Source organism: Rhipicephalus sanguineus, chromosome 1, assembly GCF_013339695.2.
Source record: "Rhipicephalus sanguineus isolate Rsan-2018 chromosome 1, BIME_Rsan_1.4, whole genome shotgun sequence".
In the NCBI taxonomy this organism is placed as follows: domain Eukaryota; kingdom Metazoa; phylum Arthropoda; class Arachnida; order Ixodida; family Ixodidae; genus Rhipicephalus; species Rhipicephalus sanguineus.
In genome coordinates, this window is record NC_051176.1 from 166,467,380 (window position 1) to 166,490,495 (window position 23,116).

At 45.6% G+C, this 23,116-nt stretch overlaps 1 protein-coding gene across 2 annotated transcripts in view; it reads right to left on the minus strand.

Moving 5' to 3' along the window:
- LOC119401735 (uncharacterized) overlaps nt 1-4,529 on the minus strand; it is a 38,267-nt gene extending 33,738 nt beyond the window's left edge. For both annotated transcript variants that reach the window (XM_037668691.2, XM_037668680.2), the window contains exons 1-2: nt 4,420-4,529; nt 3,965-4,128 (exon numbers count right to left, since the gene is read on the minus strand). In XM_037668691.2, the coding sequence (XP_037524619.1) occupies nt 3,965-4,128; nt 4,420-4,490 (235 nt within the window). In that variant the 5' untranslated portion in view covers nt 4,491-4,529. The remainder of the gene's footprint in view (nt 1-3,964; nt 4,129-4,419) is intronic.
- Between the last annotated feature and the right edge of the window lie 18,587 nt (nt 4,530-23,116).

A 23,116-nucleotide genomic window follows, 5' to 3' on the forward strand; every position in this document is an offset into this window, starting at 1 on the left:
GGACATATGACTTGATCTACAAAATAAGTGATGCGAATATTCTTCACCTGTCTTCTTTTTTTACTGCGAATTCATTTTGCCTTTCAATGTAAACACTTGTATTCGTGGTCGCCTCTAAAGGGGCCCTGCAACACTTTTCCAGCATGGTCAGAAAACGCTACCAATTGGTAGTCGAAGTTCCTGAGAACATGTGAGCCAAACATTATAGCGCAGCATGCGGCCTGGGATTTACAATAGGTTCTCAAAGTCAGCTAAAAATCGCTTCCTCTTCTCTCGACAAATGGCGCTATTTACTCAAAATCGCTGCATCATTGACTCAAGTTCCAAGCCATTAGCTGAATTGAACATGGCGCGCTCGGGAGTTACTGCAGCTGCTGCTGCTGGAGGCCGCCACTTGCCCCCGCGCGCACGATCGCACTGAAAGTACGCCGTGCGTTCAAAGAAAAAAAGAATAAGTGCTCAAGGTCACGAGGTGCGTGTGACGTAGCTTCTTCCCCCTTGCCACCCATCCCTGCTTAGCTTCCAGCACTTTTTTCGCGACGAGAGGAGAGAGAAAGCAATTATAGTGTGCGACAAATCCTTGTAACTCCACCCTTACTGGACAGATTCTAAAAATTTTTGCGGCAGTCGATTCGTGAGGCAATAAGCTCCTTTACTGAAGCCACTCCATGGCTACTTGGAAAAGTGTTGCAGGGCCCCTTTAAGAAGCAGCCCGTCCACTTGTTGGCCTTTTTCCGAGTATATATGTAAGAAAGGAGACACTGCTTTCTTAAAGATGTACACAGGGGTCCACTGTTAAAGGGATCATCGGAGTGCGTGACGGCCGATCAGCGCCACTGTTGGTTGGCGGCTGCAACCAGTCTTGCGCAGGCGCAGTGCACGCTGTAAGTGGTGCTCTTTTGTCGCGAGTACGGCTCGCTTCACTACGATTCGTGACGCGGCAGCAGACGATAGCGGACGACGAAAGAGTACCATTCACAGAGCTAACTGCGCCTGCGCAAAACTCCTTGCAGCCGCCGGCTGGCGGTGGCGCCGACCGGCCGTCACGCACTCCGATGTTCCCTTTAAAGGGACACTAAAGGCAAATAACAATTTATGTCAGAGTGAAAGCTCAATGTATGACAACTTCTAAAACGGCAATATTATCAACAGCAGTGCCGTACTTACCGAGAAATTAAGCTAAATGTATCACATGATGAGCGCCACGAGTGGGACATTTTCGAAGTGATCCCGATGACGTATGAGAGTCTGCCTACAATAAATCACTAGTAATCAAACTAGCAGCAATAAAAAAAGAACCTTCCGTGCATCAAAAGATGTAATAAAATTCTGTTTGTTCGTTTCCGTTTGATTCATGGAAAAAAAAACCTTTGTGGCCTTGCCATCAGGAACAGCGCGCGTGGTTCAAAGGTTCCATTTTCGCCAAACTGCGCTTCGCCCGGCTCTTTGCTTCGCTCACGCGGTCGCGTCTCAGTGGTAGTTTCGGGATTGCGTACTGCCGAGTGTGTTTTGCGCGCTCGTGAAAGTCGCTCTGACAGAGAGTTCGACAAAATGCCGCATGCAACGATGCCGGCACTACGAGCCCTCAGCAGCATACCGCGTTCATCGGGGCTCAAGTGGCTGAGTTGGAGCCCAGCGTCGCGAGCCAATGTCTCGTTGCCAAGTTCTCCGTCCACATCCATTGCGGCGATTGCGGCAAGCTTCGATGGCTTCGATGGCCGTTGTTGCTGCTGTGGGTCCCGCTACTTTCGCTCTGCTGCTACTAGTGTCGGCGGCCGCACAGTAAGGATGGGCAACGTTGGGCATGGCAGCAGTGACGTATGAAAGTCGGATTTCAGGCGGGTAATTTGAAGTGCGCTAACGCGATGCGGACCACTAAAACGTGATTTTATTTCAAAATAAGCACTTCCTTGGCATAAAAGTGGCACTACGAGGTTTCTAGACCACTATTTCAACAATCAACGTCGACTTAATATTTGCCTTTAGTGTCCCTTTAACAGTGGACCCCTGTGTACATATACGAAATTGGTCAGCTCTTGGTAGTTCTGTATTCTAAGCATTTACATACCCCCCTAGGCTTGCTACATACAAGCACATACTTTATCAGATGAAATACTATCTGAATGCTAGGGTAGCACATACTGAATAAAACATCTGGAGCAGTTTTTGCTATGTGGAGTGGAATGCAAGAATTGATGCAATTAATTGGATAAGCAATCCATATGAATCAATGCAATTGCCCTATGCAATTCAAGGGAATCATGTTTACTGATTGGCTGGTAAGTTAATGTCCTACAGCTAAATCTGGATGATGGTCATTATGAGAGAGAATGGACTCTAGGTTATATCAGATTACTTAAGTTTTGTAACATGTGCTGAAATCTCAGTACATGAACATTTCTGCATTTTGCCCCCCACAGAAATTTAGATGCCATGACTAAAAATCAAACCTGCCACCTTGTGCTCACCAGGACACCACTACAGCTGATGAGCCAACGCAATGCCATCGTTGGAACCGGATGTCAATGCACACTGTTTTGAAACATGCCTCATTTATGGTGAGAAACATCTCCAGCCTGAGAACCCAAACTAAACTTTTGCTGTTGTCCAAAAATATAGGTAAAGCTACTTCTGTGAAGTTAGTCCTCTACAGCAGCTTAATGATTTATTTCACATTTCTTGCTTTGTCATGTACACTCCATATCATCACACTGCCTCGACTGGTGCCTTTTTCCGACCAAAATTTTAAAGCAGTGCTCGTTGGAAATAGTACAGCCTATTTTGAAAGTAGTGGCAAACACAACCAGTCAAGACTGCTTCGACATACTGTGAGTGATAGTGTGCCCAATAAACGGGGATGCCTCACTAAGCAAACACATCACTCAGTGAACACAAGGTAAGGACAAAAGAAAACACAAATACGCCAACACCGGTGGCGTGTTTGCATTTTCTCTCCTTGGCGCACATCTTTCCAGTTGCATGGCAAATGCCAACTAGATCATGAAGTTGTTCTTTTAAAGCAGAAATGCAGTACCTTTCCTATGTGGTGTCTGAACTTACACAATGGTTAAAGCACATCTGTAAAGATGATCCTGGTTTGCACATCTGAGTAGCCTGCTTCACCACTTAACTTTGCTAACCCATGACCAAATTTATACGAGGTCCCCACAGTTAGGGACAAATATCACCCGATTTTTGTGTAAAGTTGGCTCATGACGGAATCAAAACTTACGATTGTTCTAGCAAGTGATGGACCATAAATATCAAATCAAATCATTTTTATTTTACTTAATAATATAATAATATCTGGGGTTTAACGTCCCAAAACCACGATATGATTATGAGAGACGCCGTAGTGGAGGGCTCCGGAAATTTCGACCACCTGGGGTTCTTTAACGTGCACCTAAATCTAAGTACACGGGCCTCAAACATTTTCGCCTCCATCGAAAATGCAGCCGCCGCGGCCGGGATTCGATCCCGCGACCTTCGGGTCAGCAGTCGAGCGCCATAACCACTAGACCACCGTCGCGGGGCATTTTTTTTTATTTTATTTTACTTCACTGTAACATGACAGCTGACGCACAGAACCTCAGCTGCCTTGGCGCCTCGAAATATTTATTTAATAATATAGCAAGTTCACAATACACTCTTTTGGGATCATGAAACCAACGTCTTCTCAAAGAAAGGTTGCAAGTATTTAAGAAAGCCAGTAGATGCAAACTTACACGGTATTAGGAGTCATAGACACTGTACTGCACAAACAGAAGTGTAAGCTTTGATCTACTACCTTCAATATCGATTTATGTGTAAAGTTTGAGTGAAGGTGACGAACGCTGTTTCAGAACGATGTGTCCGCGCTTACTCGGGCGAACTACGCAACTGCAGGCAAGGTGCTAAGATAGCTCATATGCAGATGTTTCCAAAGCACATACACGACACTCGCGAATCGCTGCATTTTGCACACCTGGGTTTTCCTTGAGTACGGTCTTTCTGGCGTCTGCCGCAAAGAGAATGAAGCCAGAAGGAGGCCGCTTTGGCGCTGGCGGTAAGGTGCCAGTGCTGCTGTACTTTTGTGTCGCAAATCCTCGAACAGAATTTTGGGTTAGACGAGCGCAGCAGCTGGTCGCCCTGTGTAGAGAAGAGATAAATAAACGAAGGGTCAGCTACCTTTAAAGGGCGCAGGCAAAAATTTAGACAAATACAATGCACCTTGAGCGGATTGGATAACACGCTTGTAAAGGTCGATTACTAAGGCAAAAGAAAAGAAAGCACGAATTTCTGTTTATTTGCAAACCGCAAGGAGTAATGAAATTATGAGGACAACTCAAACACTAGTCACGCTGAATTCTGGTACGGTAACACTACAGTAATGTCATACAGGTTTCATCTTTAAGTTATCGATAATGAGGACAGTCATACCCTATGCTACGTCCGACAATTTGCTTATTGGTAAGAAAACCCCTCAACACAGCCGACATGCTCAGCGCCATTTTTGCCACTAGTAGCAGTGTGCAGTGTTGCCTACACTAAGAAGATGGTTATTTATCGTCGTTTTCAGACATCCGTAGTGTGAGAACTTTCTCTTCAAAAAAGAAAAAGAAAGGTTCATTAATATTCAGTGTCAAGCAAGAATAAGTGCCTACAGAATGCACTGCTACAATTAAACTACAATATATAACAAATATTGGCAATGGTTCAAGCCCAATCAAAGGGCAGCTCAAGCTGGCAATATTTTGATGATGTCGACGTATGTTCTTGTATGTTCTTGTGACCCTCCTGTAGAATTGCTCCATGAATTAGAAAAAAATGATTTCATGTAAGCCCAAAGGCACAAGAACGAAACCGAAACCTGACTGAGCGAACGGCCTTCGGATTACACGTGGCCTATGACACGTGGTACGCCGTAAACGCAGCTGCATGTGCCACGTAACAAGGCGTGTAAATCTCGCTATAAAAGCAGACTCTTATTCATGCTTATACCGCTGAACAAGGAAGCTGAATCGCGAGGCACCTTTTTCGCGAGCGAAAATACGACAGGCAGCAATCGCCGTCGCCTCCGCGAAGCCTTCCCGCTTTAGGACATGCCAAAAGCAAGACGTCGTCCAAAGCCTGCCGACGTCTCTATTCGCCGGAGGTGCAGTGGCCAAGAATATTGTTATGGTACACTGCTCCAGAGTAGATGTGACCTGGAATTCTAGGTCATTCTAACCAGAGGTGTTCCGCAGAGATAGTGATGATGATGTGTTGTGACCAACCTTTTGTATCGTGGACGCGTGGCGACCAAACCCAAACGAAGGGCCATATTCTGAGACGATCACTTTTGGCGAAAGTGTCGCTTAATCTGGCGTCTCCACTGGCTCAAGTGACTGCTTGCCCGGCCTTCCACAGCCATTCTGCGCGCCTTGAAGCGATGAGGAGCTTTGTCTCCGACTCGGAATGCGGCCCCAAAAGATGCGCGTGATGATCTTGATTATGATTATCTTTATTATCATTCCATTTGAAGCGGTAGCGGCCTGTTCGTTACAGTCATGTATGCTCCATCTATCGCAGTCTTGCATCCTGGGCTGGTTATACAGGGCCCATCTGGGACCAGTTGCTTCCGGTTCAACTGGAGATCAGTGGGTGTCCAGTTGCCTTGCAACTGGAACCAACAGCTTACCACTTGCGAGCTAACTCGGGACCGGTTGGTCTGCAACTGGGTCCAGAATTGATCACAGTTAATGTCAGTTGAAACCAGTTGTATTCCCAGTTACACATTTTCACCTGGGAAATGAAGGCAAAGATGAAGGAAGTCGGATACCAACAATTAAGTGACATCGACGTATCATAAAAAAGAGTAACATAGATATCAAATTGGTTACAACAGATGGCGAAAAAAAAAACGGAGATTTACAAATGCGGCTAAAAAGAAATCGGAAGGGAAAATCCGTATTCTAACACAAAGAAAGCCTGAGATGGCTGCATAGGCAGACACAAACACGCCGGAGTAAATATTCACAACAGGAGCTAGGAGGCCTATGTCTGCTACAAGAAAAATATGGAAGGTACTCAACACACTAATGGAATGCCAGCAAGATCCGTGGGCGTGTCTATCAAAGGACCGGTCTTGGTTTCAAAGTGGATGGACATATAAGCAACAGAAGGATATTGGCAGAAACCATGCAAGGATATGAGATTGATAGAGCAAGATTTGTTGCAGTCTAAGATAACAGTGAAAATAAAGAAGCTGAAACTTGATGAAGGAAGGGGAAAAAATAGCTTAGGGTTCAGTACTGCGCACTGGGGGACGCCACAGGTGCAATGTGAACCTAGGCGTGTGCAGGGTTCCTCATCAGGGGGGGGGGGGGGCGAAAGTTTATCGCAGCGCCCCCCTACTAAGTCAATGTATGGGGCACACTTTGCCCCCCCCCCCCCCCCTCTTAGGTGACTAGGGGCGCCTTTGACCAAACTACGATGTCCTGTGATGACGGTGTAGGCATATGCCACAGGAGTGAAGGAACGTCGAGACGGCTGAACCAGAATCGACGCCAGCCGGCAACACGAGCCGTGGCTTCACGTTCCACTGCTATACCACTGCCAAGCGCCGTCTTTATTTTCTTCTGTTGAGGTCACGCGCTCTCCGGTTTTGTTCGCTGCCCAAAGGAGGGCGCTACAACGGCATCATGTGGCGTTACGTCGCATGATGTCGCGCCAGAATTTGTGACGTAATATGGCGACGTAACAAATTTTTGCGATCTGTGACGTCATGATTACTTCATATGGTCACGTCATCACGTGATGATGATTTTTTTTTTTTTTTGCATCATTCGTCCCCAACGCCGCAGGACGCGAGACGCCGACGGTCAAATTTCGCGTTTGATGAGGCATCTAAGGCTTTCGTCTTAATAAATTTAGGAGCCCTTTAGGAGCCCGGGGAAATGGGGGCAAGTGAAGCTTGGCGTGCCCGCCCCGCCACGGTGGTATAGCGGTTATGGCGCTCGACTGCTGACCCGAAGGTCGCGGGATCGAATCCCGGCCGCGGCGGCTGTATTTTCGATGGAGGTGAAAATGTTTGAGGCCCGTGTACTTAGATTTAGGTGCACGTTAAAGAACCCCAGGTGGTCGAAATTTCCGGAGCCCTCCACTACGGCGTCTCTCATAATAATATCGTCGTTTTGGGACGTTAAACCCCAGATATTATTATTATTATTAAGCTTGGCGTGCCTGACGTACTCTGCGCTTCTTTCTTTCGATTTGCGCAAATGCTCCCTCCTAACGCGAGGAGGAGGAGGAAATAACTTTTATTTAAGACGGCAAGATTTGAGGGATGGGCTCCCTTCCCTAGGTGGCAGCCATGAGTCCTTGAGCTCTGGCGGCACCCTCGGCTTGCCGAAGGAGTTGCACTTGCCGAAGGAGGTGCACCGAAGGAGTTGCACAGACACGCACGCACATACACACGAACATAAACGCGCGATACAGACACTAACGAACGCACATACACACACACGCGCGTACACACGCGCTACAGACACGCACGCACATACATACACACGCGCATATACAAGTGATAGACACGCACGCATATACATGCACACGCGATACAGACACGCACGCACATACATACATACGCTCGCGATACAGGCACGCACGCACGCCCGTACATACATGCACACGCGATACACGCACCCACATACATCCACACGCGGGTACAGTCGCGATAGACACGCACGCACATACACACGCGCGAATATGCGCAAGCACACGCACGCACAGGCGCACATATACACACGCATACGCGCGCACACGCACACCATGGCGCACACATACACAAACCTACGCACACGCAGGCGCGCACATGCAGTCGCACACACGCAAAAACACGTGCGCACACGCACCTACACACGCAAGCGCACACATGCACACATACAAACACGCATGCAACCGCACATGCACGCCTGGAGGGTTCATGGCGTGCGCGAGCGGCGAAGTTTCCTTGCGCGCGCTTTTCGTGACGTCAGTGTCACCTGACTGGGAGGTATCGCGCGTCGCAGCCACTCAGCGTTGCGGATGCGCCGGCTCCACGAAAGAGAGGGTGAAAAATACAGTGTACTAGAATGGGGCAGTGGGCTCACCCCCCTGCCGTATTTTCTCCTGAAAACTTCTCTTGCGGGGTGCGAAGCGCGTCCCCTGGTCGGGGTTACGCTGGTTACGATGTAGTTCCGGGGGGATCAACAAACGCGGAGTTGAAGGCGGTAAGAGGGCCACCACAATGACACTTAAAAGAGACCACAAAAAAAAAAAAAAAAAAAAAAAGGAGGAAGGAGGGGGTCGAGCATTTTATTCTTCTTTCAAGCTGATTCCCTGCAGCGCATGTTCACGCCATTCATTCGTTTGAAGGACCTTTGTCGATCGGCACCACGCGTGCCGCTTTGCTGCACTTACGTAATGCTTGTTTTTCTGAAGGATCGGCATTTGTGTCTGTCCGCAAACTGCAACTGTCTCACAGACGGTCCGCCGCTGCATCTGGACGGGAGGGATGCGCTACAGCCTCCGGCGGTCGTGCACATAGGGCATGCAGCGTACGTGCAGAGAAATTGCTGGGGCAGCGTTTGACAACAAAAACAGCTGGACCCAACGAAGCTAGGAGTGACCGCGTAGTCAAGTGCGGTAACAATAAAAGCAAAAAAAAACAACAACAAAAAACAGGAGGGTGGTGACAGCAAAACCATACTCGTGTACAGAAAAAGGAGATGTAGAGGGGAGAAGCAGCTGTCATTAGGAAGCGGGAGACCCGTAGGAATTGGGCTCCTTTTGGGATGCTCCAGTGCCTGTTAGATCAACGTCGTCGTCGGCTGTTTATTGGTCGTGACCATTTCTGCATTGTTAATCATATGGCAAGCATTTGCGCATACATATGCAGGGGTTTGTGTAAATAAAATCAGATCAGACGTCTATCAGGCCAGGAGGAGGAGCAAATCTGCCTGCTCATTGCCGGGTGTGCGGCTGTTCTCCTGATCTGAAAGGCACGCAAATTATTGGTATGGGAACCACGCAATTAATACGAACGGGAAGTGATTGAAGCGCAAATCTGGAAACATATGGTTCGAACAAATGCATTACTGTATCTGTCACTATCAAAAAAAGAGATTGCTTTTTTTTTTTTTAAATGTGGTTACTGATGTCATTCTCTCTTATTGTGAATCACACATGTTTTATGTACGACGCATGCGCACTTGGCTTATCAGGGAACGTTATGTGGTTTCATTAAACCTGTTGCTAGTTCCAGCGAGTGTCTTCTCTTCTTGTGTAAGCGTCCGTAAGCTGGTTTTTTCGTTTCTTCAAGTATGTATACCAACAGGCCCAGCAACAGATTCTCCTATTACACAGACCAGCTCATATGTGCAAATAAAAAAAAAGAAAAAAAAAGTGAGGCGTTGTTGTGGGGCTCGAAAGACGAGAGTGAAGTCGCTATGATCGTTACAGCGGCGAAAGGGCATTGAAAATCGTATCGATCAGCAGGACAAAAAAAAAAATTTCAACCCCCCAACTACACGCCCTATCTGTTACTGCAGCGGCTACGTGGAGGAGCATTCATCTATGCAATAACCGCTTAAAACATTGCCCACCCTTCGTAAATCAGTCACAGCGACAGTAATTTATTTCACAATTCACAGAAAAGTTGCATCAAAAGAAGCTCCGTGTGTTGCGCACCGTAACTTTGACTTTTCTTGCGCGCAAAACAGCAACGAGCGCTAGCCGCGCCCAGCAATCCGCCGGAAAGTTTCAGGTGACGCTGGGAGCCGCGCCGCCTGTCGGCGGCGACATGAAGTGCGTCACGCTCCGCCGCTCAGTGAGCGCACTACAAACTTCTAGAACACTGTAGTGAAAAAAGAGGAGGTTGACGGCGCGACGAATGGCGCTTAGCCGTGACCCCGATACGGGAGACAGAAAGAAGCGTCTTCTATTTCCTCATTTCTTCTACGTCTAATAAATAGCCACTTATATATATATATATATATATATATATATATATATATATATATATATATATATATATATATATATATATATATATATATATATATATATATATATATATATATCAGGGCTGGGCAAGGATACTTTGAAATTGTATCGCGATACGATACAAGATACTGCAACAGTGATTGTATCCGATACGATACATTCCAATTGTATCTTCGATACATTCTCAAATTTGTTAATATATATCTATATAATGCAGCATTAAACGCCTATGCACATAGATGTTCGCTTGAAAACTGATTAACTGCGACCAATTGTGTTTAATTTGAATGAAAAGTCTGTTAGTGTCTCGAAAGCTTTGTATTTATTGTTCAAGGCATATCTGTTTCTTTCCGAAACAACTTATTGGCGCTGTTTTAGCTGCTTAACATGACAGCTCTTTATACATTTCGCTGATAGCGGTTCTTGCTTGTAGCTTTTGTAACTGATGGGAGCTATTCGCTGCTCTGCTTGCTGACCATTATACGGGTTGCCATCGAACCACATGAACTTCAATAAGAAGCCTCCGCACGAAGGTGCAAATACCGCTGTGGAGTTCTACTTGGCCGGTAAACAAATTACGGTTTTCGCAATAGCGGATCACCGGACAGGTGTACGTCACCAAGAACATGTAGAGTCGAGAAACGTTTCAGACGTATTGTACAGTTGAGCAAAGCGCTGCAGGACACCGCCGCTATTCACGTTATTGATAGTTATAGATCCGATTACCTGGTGATAGCAACAGCAAAAGGATTCAGGGAAGCCTAAACAATGAAAACAAATATATCCAAGTAAAATAAAAAAGCGGTTCCGTATCAAACACATAGAATAAGTATAGAAGCACGATACAGGAGGCACCCCCAAGAGCTAATAATAATTGTTGCGTTTTACGTCCAAAAAACATGATATGATTATGAAAGACGCTGTATGGAGGGCTCCGGAAATTTTGACCACCTGGGGTTCTAAAACATACATACAAGCACACGGGCCTCTACCATTTTACCTCCATCTGAATCCGGCTACCGCGACCTTCGGGCCAGCAGTCAAGCGCCATAAGCACTGGACCACCGCGGCGGGTAACCCCTCATAGCTACGACAATTAAATTCAGTGCCTATGAAAAATGGCGTAAAACGACTCTTTGGGACGCTCATGAGAAAAACCGAGCATTTGGCATAACAGTGTTTCTCGAATATCTTTGCCAACATATTTAAGATGACACCTAATAATTTACGTTATTATAATGCAAACTAAAATTTGCTAATTTACTTAGCAGTAAGCAGAATTATCGTTACTGCATACTCCAGTCACGCCCGGATTATTATATATTTGTTCTCAACATCACCTTTACATAACAGTAAATTCAAGTGGAATGTAAGTATATAAACTTATATTCCACTTGAAGAAGAATAGGAGCAGAAATTACGCAGCATATGCAGCTTTTCTGGACACCAGCGGCCTAGTTCGCGTGAACGACACCACGTGGCGTATCGACCCCAAAGAATTCAAAAGTCCCGCCATGACGTATGCAGTGACGCAGCACTAAGTAAAAGAGAATCAAGAGAAACAGTACACACGCCCCGAGACTGTCGCTTCACCTCGATGCGCAGAAAAGAGAGCGCTGTTTGTCGGCGTTATCTCAACGGCGACGACTGGCAATGAATTGGCAGTTTTTCTAGATGTGCCATGCCAAATGTCTGGCCGTTATGGACGCGCCCACGATGCATGAAGAGAATCGTGTTTTTATTTGTTTGTTTGTTTGTTTGTTTGTTTGTTTAGTTTCTTGCGCTGCCGACCGGTGGGATATTGGAGCAGCATGCTGCTTTCCGAGTTTCTTTTGTCAGCTAGCGGGAACCATTATGTTTGGATACAAACAGGATATTGTGGTTGCATAATAAACTGAATTTCCTTTGGTGTACCACTTGGGTGAGGCTCGTTTGCTCCTTGCGTTACCTCAAATTAGAACTGGATAAGTTTGAGAACGCTAGGAATGAGAGTAAAAAAAAAAGAAGTTAAGGGTAGTTTTTATTTGTTTTCATTTAGTTCTTATTGAAATGTGGCTGCCACCGCAAGCTTTGCGCCATCTAAGCGGGTGTGCAAAAGTGATACAGTCGTTGCAAGATGATCTCTTACACCGGAAAATGTGAACTTGGTTAGTTTTTTTTTGTTAGGAATGAACGTATAGCAGAACACATACGACTGACGCGTTGTGTAATAATCTCTAGATCTGCCGTCTATCCCGCTAAAAAAGGCACTTATCTATCCTAATTGCATTTCTTCTTTTTCTTTCTTTTTTTTCCCCTTTTTTTCTCACGGTCGACTGACTCATATGCTCGAGGTGATTGTCTTGAATCCTGTTGGCGCAGCTACACCAACAGGGTACCCTAATGGGCTGGAAGTTCTCCTGAAGCTCTCCTTTCATGTTCTGTGGGCGCAGACTCTTTCAACTTCGCACTGCAGCAAGCACAAAGTCAATCATGAATCACCTACTGGCCCCATCGTCCACTTTGATCAGCACAAAGAAATTCAGAACAGCAAATTTTGGCGTTTTTTTTTTCGCTGAAACAACGATTGTTAATCCAACATAATATAGTAACTATTCCTACAATCTCTCAAAATCACTTCTTCATTCTGTGTCACTCCTTGTCACTGATCCCGTTAATGGGGATGGCAATCGCCGGGCGGATTCTAAGGGCTGGCGTCACGGCCTTCCGAAAACGCACCACAAAAGCGCGGACAATTTAGAGTTGGTCCTTTGGTGCGCCAGCGAACGCCGGTTGTGGTCCAAAGGCCGAGTCAGAGCCGAGAGTCGACAACAGAAACGAAAACGAAGTATATTCTCAGTTAAGGCAATACAAATAATACAAACACATGCACACTCGGCTGGTACCAGTTACAACTTCACAATATAATTCAGATGGTGTTTACACAACAGGAGCTAAACAAACAGATCACACGCTACAAATGCAATCGCATGCATTACAACTATTAAGGACAGTTAAAGTCCCGAACGTACAACGGCGTATCCAGTTCACAATTCTTGGACGGTAATCGAATGCTTTTCTTCTAGGAAACACTCACGCCAGCTCCGGCGTTGATCGTCGTAGCTCAACCGTCGTCGTGACTAGTCACGGCTCACACGGCGTCGTCATCGGATTCTTGCAGATCGACGATGGACTGACCGCACACCATCATAAACACGTCTTCCTTGGCTAACGGAGCCACACGTAGCATAACTTCACCCTCACCGGGCCGACTGACTCACTCCTGTCTCCTTCACTTCTTCACTCCTTCACTTACCTTGTGAATCGTCGTCGTTTGCACGCTTTTATCCCTTCTCCCCCGGTCTCTAGAAGCGTCGGGAGGGTTCTTCGGCGTGCAGTACAGCTGAGGCTAGAGAAAGGGCGAGAGCTTTCTCGTAGGTTCGAACCGCGGCGGCATCATCGGCGATGCGTCACCCTTTCCTTCTAGATGTTTCCAGGCATTGCTGGGCGTTTGATCGCGTTGTCTGCGTCTGGCTCGAGTGGGTGAGGAGGATGCGGCGCGCCGGCGTCTTTTGATGCTTGTTTTTTTTGTCGTTCGCGCTTCTTGGGCGCGCGACTCGCGCCGGTCTGTCGCGCAGCCGTTTGAAAGCGGCAGCGCGCGTGCTTTATAACGCGCTAATTTGTGACACTCCTGATGTAGAATACAAAATGCATTTGACTTGCTCAGCAACGGGTCACAAGATACATCAGAGAAAAGCGAACCGTTTAATTCCCCCTTCTTTCGTTCACCCAGCATATGAAAATTTCTTCAGTTGTGAGTGGAGCTCCTTCTGTTGCCACCAAGATGTGCAGGCGTTCCAAAGGAAATCTTAAGCCTTTCTTTCCAGGAGGTTCCCTTAAGAGAACAATGGTGTTTATGCGCACAGGAATTTTGATTAGTAGTTTTTCGCTCGTAGCAATGACTGAAAAATACCAGTCTTCAGCCAGATAAAGCCTAGCGAAATCTGCTTTTTCTCTTAATATCTACTGCTTTTCAAGCAGTAGTCTTCTTCCTCTGAAAGCCCAACGGAAAATGACCCATGTCGAATAAAATGATTACAGCTCCGCTCGAGGGTCTTCAAAACCGGAGCTTTCTTTTGTACTTCATGATGGAAAATATCAGCCTCGTATTGAATCCTGGAATCTTCTGGCTCGATAGGAATGTCGAAGCTGCGAAGACATTCCTGGTTGGGATTCTTCTTTGGCTCAAACGTGTAGGCCCACCTTGAAAGTCCCTTCCACTGTATCGGGTAGTTTTCTCTCTATTGTAGATAAGGAAGGCACAGTAAAATAGATAGTAAGAAATATATAATTCAATATTAAATTTTACTGCAACATAAAAGTTTCAATAGAAATACGCGCGAAAGTGACTAAGAAAAATTAATAATATTTCGGAAGACACGATAACTGGCATGTATAACCTCGACTTTAATATTAGGGATATCTGCACACAGGTGTGAAGTCTGGTTAATGCGCATCGATAGCACAGTGCTATCATAGATGCACGCGTTTTAGAAAACACCCTCTAGACATGGTATTCCCTCTCAGCTTTGTCTGAGTGCAAATAGCTCAAAGAATTGAATTCCTGTCAATCTGATAACTTGTTTTTTTTTTCTTAGATTAGGCCCTAAATCTGCCCTAAATGGTGGCTCTGCGCTGTACAGCGCACACGTGTGCTGTGCAACGCAGAGCCACCATTTAGGGCAGATTTTGTAGTGACGCGAAAATTACCTGCTTGATAGTGAGAAAGTTCAAATATGTATACACAATAACCTTCTCAATATTTACTTATGGACAAATATTTGGGATCGTGGAACATGAGGTGAGCATGAGTGAGGTCACGCCTTTTTAGAGTAAATACTTACTCTATCACTATATATATTCGCGATGTGCTTTCTTAAAGGGACTGACAACCGACCGAAATGTGTCACGAGACCCTGGCTGTAAATTACAGTGGCATAAACGAGCTTTTTTTTTTCACCATATGATTAGGATTTGTATTGTTGAATTGCGCTTTGAAAGTCACAACGGCATGTCGCGTTGCCTGACGGGCAAGCCTTCATAGTGCACGAATGAGATGTGCGGAATGCTGTACGCAGTCCGCTGCTATTTACTAAAGAAAAAAAATGCGTTTAAAAATAATCTGCACGGTATTAGGCATTCTCGATTTAATCTGTGCTTATAAATGAGTAAAAGGAGTTGACTTTGAGAGGTGGCGTTGCCTTCGCGACTACTAGTGAACGCATGTCGAGCAACGGCGCATGCGCGCGGCGCTTTCCATATTGAATGAACTTCCAGATAGCACAAATCAAAAACCGGAAAAAATGCATTCCATAACGTTTGGGCTGTGGCATGGGCTTCGCAAGACACTGACCTACGTAGGCGGTGTCACGGCTGAAACGTTAGTAAGGCATCTTTTCTTTTTTTAGTGAGTGCTACCCGCAAGGCATTCTACACACACACACACACACACACACACACATTATATATATATATATATATATATATATATATATATATATATATATATATATATATATATATATATATATATATATATATATATATATATATATATATATATATATATATATATATATATATATATATGCTTTGCGAAGTAGAGGACGTGCAACACGAAAACTTTTTATTAATCCGACGTTTCAGCCGGGGACCGGCCTTCATCAGCTGATGAAGGCCGGTCCCCGGCTGAAACGTCGGATTAATAAAAAGTTTTCGTGTTGCACGTCCTCTACTTCGCAAAGCATTGATTCGACTGGATCCAAGGACACTTCCTTCCTTATATATATATATATATATATATATATATATATATATATATATATATATATATATATATATATATATATATATATATATATATATATATATATATAGTGCATTACCGACACGTTAGTCAAAAACCTGAGGCGAACAAGCAAGACGAGCTTGATCTGTTCATTAGTTTGATGAACCGTAGTTAGGCTTGGCTCGGGAACACAGTGCGGAGGGCAATCTAGTGAGCGTCGAATACTTGGCTCATTGAATCGGTAAGCAGAACGGTAAAGCGAAAAGCACTTGTTTGTTTTGAAGTCTTCTTCCTCGCTGTTTTCATTCACTCTGTTGTACATTGCTGCTAACATGGGTACCTGTTAAGGGAAAGTCATCAGTAAAGACAACATGCATGTGTCCATGCCTGGACTTCCCTCTTAGTTACTCCCTCTTATTACTCTTTCAACGGCGTGAAGTGTCGTTGCTAGGGGTGTGCGAATAGTGAATTTTGGAACCGAATCGAATACGAATCGAATAGTGATAACACCGAATCGAATACGAATACTAATCGAATACTCTTCGAATAGTTTTCGAATAGTAAGACAACTCCACGACATTTTCACTTAAACGAATATTCACAAACTTTCACCAATGAAAATTACGGTTACTTTTAAGCGACTCAAAATACTTAAGTTATGAAAACTCAGGTAAGCTCATACACAGCAGCAACCTAAACCTTCGAAATATCTTGTAAGTGTAGGTTGAAACACAGCAGTGATACCGCAATCAAGGTTTGTCACCTGCTTTTAAATAAAATTGAGACACAAAAACTAATCAGTTTTTAACCGAACACCACGCATACAGCTAAGGCTGTAATAAAACGGATAAACCTGTCATTACAACATGGGGCTCGGCACCGAAAGCGTGTGAACATCACTGTTGAAAGCTGTATCTGCAAGAAATATTTATGCAAACACACCACTTGCGTCTGTTGCAATTCGTGGAGCTGAATGTAGCCACAGTCCCCACCTTCAGTTATTACAAGACGAAGACACGAACTGGGTAATACGATGCAGGTGCAGCATAGTAAAAATTGAGTAAGAGTGGAGTTTTCAGAAAAAACACCTTCATTCGGTAATCAATATAGCGTCGGTAGTCTCGTAAAATCTTGGGCTGCATGCATATTGGTAATTTAGTGATTAAAGAAGAAAAATGATCGTTGACTGTTCCAGAATTTAGTTGTTTTCGCGTTCTCCCGTCGGCGCTGATTATTCGAAAACTATTCGGAAAATATTCGGCATTTCGAATATGTACTATTCGATTCGAGTACCGAATCGAATAGAATGCTATTCGATTCGCCATTCGAAATTTTCGAATATTCGCACACCCCTAGTCGTTGCGGCAACAAAGGCAGTGTGTGATCGGCTAATATTCCCTATGAAATTACCTATGCTTTTCAGCAAAGCACCGTACACTAAAGAACGTGTTGAAAGGGTGTCGTTTCGCCTCACAAAAACAGTCCTGATATCGTGCATGCCTCTCGATTGCATTATCGTCGCGCGCCCGGCACTTGCAGGTCACAAATGGCATGCACGTTATGAGCGTGAGACAGCATTCTTCAAAGTCAAAGTCAAAGTTTATTTCACCAGAAAAATCTGGATAGTCTTCAGGGCTAAAAGCTGCTCTAGGCAGCTTGACTTGGTCCCTGAAGACCCTTACATTGGCAGCCTACGACGTTTACAGTACAAATGGGCATGTAAGATCATACTTAAACATACATGAGTAATACTGTAAGAGTTGCATTTAGGATTACATCAAGCAATAGCAATAGCATACAGAGAGTCACAGTAAAATTTGCATTCAAACGTTTAGTACAGCATAAACAACTTTGTAATACAAAAAGGTACTGCAAATTGCAAAAATAAAACAAAAAAACAGCATACTGTGAACCTGAAGGTTTACTGAAAGTACAGAAATTTTAAAGAATAACAATATCGCGTAAAGATGACAAAACAGAAAACTGAAACGGCACTCGCCACTTTCCTAGGAAAGTGGCGAGTGCCGAAAATTCAAGAAAGGAAACGCAAGCCAGCTGCATAGCAGCCGGTTGAAGATCTCTCCGTCGTTGCTGTGGCAATGGCGCGCGCGGCCGCGCTCGCTTCCGAGTCTGCTTGCCTACCGTTTCGCCGTCTGTTCTGTGCACACCGGTCCCCGCCGCCGGCCTGTGCCAGTCAGCGAGGGGGCACTTGCTGAAGGCCTTGACAGTTTGAGATAAACACCTATTCTCATTATTCTTGTCGGTAAAACACCGCCTCCGTCAAACTTTTGGGAGGGGAGACGGGCCCTTGGGACATACCCCCTAGCTACGGGCCTGGCCTCTGGACTCCAAGTGGCCCCGGTCGCTCTACGAAACTTCTTCCGAAGTACCACTGCCCGTACTGTGTGGTCTAGCAAGCCTCGTACTTCATATACGCTGTCAAGTCGCTTGAGACTTATTGTAATCAAACAATGTCGAGAGAGAGAGAGAGAGATAAAAGCGAAGGAAAGGCAGGCAGGTTAACCAGGTTGCACCCGGTTTGCTACCCTACACGGGGGAGGGGGAAGGGGAGAAAAAAGAATAGAGAGAGCAAGGAGGAAAGAAGGAACAAGTAATACGCGCACAGTGTTCACCGCACACACACACAGTCACAACCGAGAAATATTTGACATCGCTTCCTCTGCGGTTGTCTAGAAGTAGGCGTTAAAAAAGGCTTGCAAGGACTGGCTCCAAGGAATCCAGAACTTGCAGAGCACATTGAGCTGACGGAGTTGTCATTCCGTTGAGGAGAGTGCGCATCGTGGTCATGAGAGACCTCAACACAGCGAGGACTTGTAGGTTTTTGTCGTGGCAATCATCTGTGGACGATGATGTACATTGCGGGCCATTCTGCATCGGCTCTTTAAGACTGCGCAGTGGTGGCAGTGAGGGCCACGCGACATCCGCCGCCGCTTTCAAAGCCTCTGCGTCTTTTCGGCTCTCCGACTGTGAGGCAGTGGGCGGTGGTGGTGGCGGCAGTGGTGGTAGCTGTCGCTTCGGAGAAGTCTGACGGTCTGTCGGAGTAGGAGATCGCGTTGTCCGTCTAGATCGCGCCGCAGTAGCCTTAGACGGTCGTCGCCGTCGCGAGCGTCGTTGTCTATTTCTCACCACATCAGCGGCCTCTTTGTGCGTTGAGCCGTCCCGTACCATCTGCCTCATGACGCTCCATTCCTTTTTCACCAAGGGACAGTCCCTTGATGAGGCTTCGTGTGATCCATGGCAGTTGGTACATTCCAGGACAGTTGCTCGGCAGGATTCCGCATTGTGTGGCTCTGCACAGCGGGGGCAAATCGCCACGTTCCTGCAAACTCCGCTCACATGACCCATTTTTTGACATTTACGGCACTGGAGTGGTCGTGGTGTAAATGGACGGACCACGTGACGAAAGTGTCCGACCTTCACGTGGGATGGCAATATGTCGCCTTTGAAGACAATCTTTACGCAACGCGAGTTGCCCAGACGTGAGACTAGGACTATGTTGCTATGATCACTAACTTCCTTGATGAGCATTGGAAGGTCGCCACAAGGAATGGAGATGTCGACATCGTATATGACGCCTACCACCATGTCCTTGTTAAGTGGAAGGTGAGCTCGAACCTTTATGCCGTCGAAGTCTGTGACCCTGGTCAGAGCAAGCAGAGATGCCTGGTGTATAACATCGATGGCCAAGACATTCTTGCGGGGGTTGACTCGAACATCCTTGATTTCGTTTGGAGCCAGAGACTCGAGTTTCCTCGAGATGGTCTGCCGATTCAGGTGTCTCAGATTGTCCGATGGCGTAACAGGCACAAATAAGACGGTGTAGTTCGTTGAAGCCACCTTCGGCTTCACAGTAGATGCGGTTGAAGCTGATGAAGCACCCATAGATCTTCGTTTTGGTTTACGACTGTAAACAGGCGTGAATCCATCGTCGGAATCGTCACTGCTCGCCGAATACAGTTCGGTGGACTCACTGTCGGCGTCGCTGAGTTCGCTGTTCCGTTTCCTCGAGGGGCCCGCCGACGGCGGAGGCATGCCTGGAGGGTGTGGAAGCCAGTCTACTTCCAGTGTAGCCAAATAAAATACCGATGGCTACGCGAGGAACATGACAAATCACCAAAGACTGTCACCCGGTAAACAAAGCGCTGTGCAAGAGGCACACTTCGTCGTCGTCCCCAAACAATGTCGAGGAATCAGATTGTGCATATGGGCCTGCTAAAGCCTCACTGTCACTGTGCAGCTGTCCGTAATTAGCCAGGATGGCTCTTTTTCGGAGGGGAAGTAAATGTAATGCAAAAGAGCAGCACTACTTGCAGAAGCAGAGAACGCTGCTCCCGTAGAAAAAAGGCGACGATTCAACAATACAAGCTTTGCATTGGTTCTACTTTTACTGGTTACGTTTCTGCGTCGTATCTAATAGTAGAGTACTTCTTTAAAACGCTTCATTATGTTACAAATGGCAGCCCTCATGCTTGCCTTGGTTTCGTTTTGTATTGCCTTCTTATGGTTGAGGTTAACTAAAATCTGGGTTCCTTTTCTTCGTTATTAAGTAATGGGTTGCGTGGTAATAAAAAATAAAACATTAGAAGTTTACTTACTCCATTTCCAAAAACGAAACCGAAAGTGCAACAAATATCTTGGGTGAAATGGTCCAGCGAGAAAACAAGCAACTATATCTTCAGCAGCGTTGTACTAGTAATAATAATTGCTGGAGTTCTACGTGCCCAAACCATAATATGTTTATGAGGCATGCCGGAGAGGAGGGCTGTGGAAATTTCAACCACTTCAGGTTCGTAACGTGCATCTAAAACGAAGTACACGAGCCTCTAGCATTTTCGCCTTGTTCAAAAATGCTGGAGCCGCCGTCAAACCTGTCCCCTTTGGGTCAGCAGCCGAGCACCGTAACCGCTGTACCAGCGCGGCAAACATAAGTAATTCTGAGATAGACAAAAAAAGAAGAAAAAACCGCATTGGGATTCGAATCAAGGCCCCAGCAATTGCGCGCAAACAGCCAGCACGGATGATGAACCCATTCAGCCACAGCGCGCGGCGGCTAGCCCGTGATACTGCGGCTATTATAAAGATACTACGGTCAAACTCTCCTTGCAAGTGTCCCCACCTTCCAAAGAGCAGCAACGGAATGCAAAAGGGAAAACAGCTGCTTTCTGTTTGCAAAAATGCGCTGTAGACCATAATTCGATGTTTCACAGCGTAATGAGCGAGGACGACATAGGAAAACACACACAGCGCTGAACTTACAACTGACTATATTTTCAAACTTACAGCAATATATATGCGCTCTTCACCAGGAAAGAAAAAAGAATAGAGCAAGTGAAGCATACAAAAAATTCCAGAAAAAATCGTAGAAGCCCAAACAATTTTGAAACGTGATAAAAAGTGCACGAGTGCAGCTTCGCTTGCTCTTTCGAGCAACGAAAGTGAATTTCTCGTGATCGTAAAATATATGTGATATCGATGATCGGTTGTTGTTTCCTGCGACTACAATTTTTTGTACACCAGGCCTGCAATTGTCGCGTGACCAAAATCACGTAACATCGCACATCTACTTATGTGACTACAATCACGTAACAACTAGCCACGTGACTAAAAATCACGTAAAATCAAGTAATTAGTCTCGCCACTAAAATCCCGTAACGTCACGTAACTACTGACGTGACGTGTTGGCGCCAAAAACTTCGGAACAACCGGGTGGCGCGGGGCAACCTCAGCGTCCGCACTGGACTCTAATAAAGATGTACTTTCTCTCTCACGAGACTAAAATCCCATCACCTAACTACTAGTGACGCGACATTTCCCCTTCAGAACCACGGAACAAGTGCGTAGTCTTGGGAACCGACCGAAACCTGAGAAGAATAGATTATCCAAGACTAGCCATATCCTATAATACTATACTAGCAAAATCTTTGCACCTCTAGCAATGGCTTGGTAATACTAGCAAAACCATAGAAGAAGCTAGGTCAAACGCTAGCTCCGCTTTCGGTTCCAGCCTTGCGCAACCAGTACATGATGCGCACATTTTCATTTCCAGATGTTTAAAATGGCATCTTATTGCGGTACGTTGAGGTGGGCTGCGAGTGCGTGCGAAAAGCTGCTGAATCACAGGATGTTCGTTTTGTAACTGGGAGCACCAGTCCCTGGACTTCCCGAAAGCTTTGATCCACACATATCATATCACACGGACCTATCCATTGTAGTGCACAGTGCTTTGTGGTGTTAAATGAGAAGGCATGCTGGTTTTTTTCTGTTCACGCAGGGCGATAGATATGACAAGAGATGAATAAAAATCCCAGTTTCACCGCAAGGACGATGCAATGAGTGCGATAGCAACAAATGAAGTAAAGCTGGCAGCTAACTCTTCTAGATGCAGTCTCTCGTAAATCTACAAAATGGTGCTGTAAGAGAACACAGCCACCTCAGGTAGGAAAGGGGATTTCGCACAGTCTCTTCGAGTTGAGAGCGCAGCATATAGAAGGGTATATGAGCCGTCCGCTGATGCTTGTCGAGATAGCGATTTTGATTTCATTTAAGTTAGGGCGAAATCATTGCACTGCTGTTTGAAAAAGAAAAAAATAATTTTCCTATTCTTTGATTGGCTTAATTATCTGTTGGTTTCATTAGTAGTGTCTAACAAAAAAACGAACCCCTCGAAAACTTGCCCTTCGTTCGTTAAGATTACGACAAACTCTTGCGTTAGCCCTAAAGTAAAAAGCAACTGCAAAAACGTCTTTGTCATTTAATTACTATGCCTCGCTTGTCAAAGCTTAGTTCGCTTCCTTTACGTTGCTGAATTGTAGGTACCTGAGAAGGTCGTAACGAAATCATGAGAACGGAGAAATGAGTTTCCACCACAATACGCGTACAAAAGTTCGAAAGAGCTTTGTTCACCATAACTTGATCGGGCGTTCTGTTCCTTAGGACGTTTATAAAAGAATAAAGTAAGAATTACAAATGTAGATCTGAACGATGTGATACGCGTGGAATGTTTAAACATACACTAGAAAAGTCATATAATAAAGAGAAAAAGAAACGGCAGCTCAAGATTACAGTCAAGAACCGAAACCGAAACGAAAGCTCTATTTTGTTTCGGCGGCGACATCCCGTGCGAAGCTGTGGAATTAAGTCACGGGCTGAAAAAAAAATTGCTGATCCGTTGCCAGGAATCGAACCCATGACGGCGCGGTGATGCCGCGCTCTGAACTTGAGCGATTAGCTCGCTCGGCCACAGTGGACGCCTTGTCGCCTGTG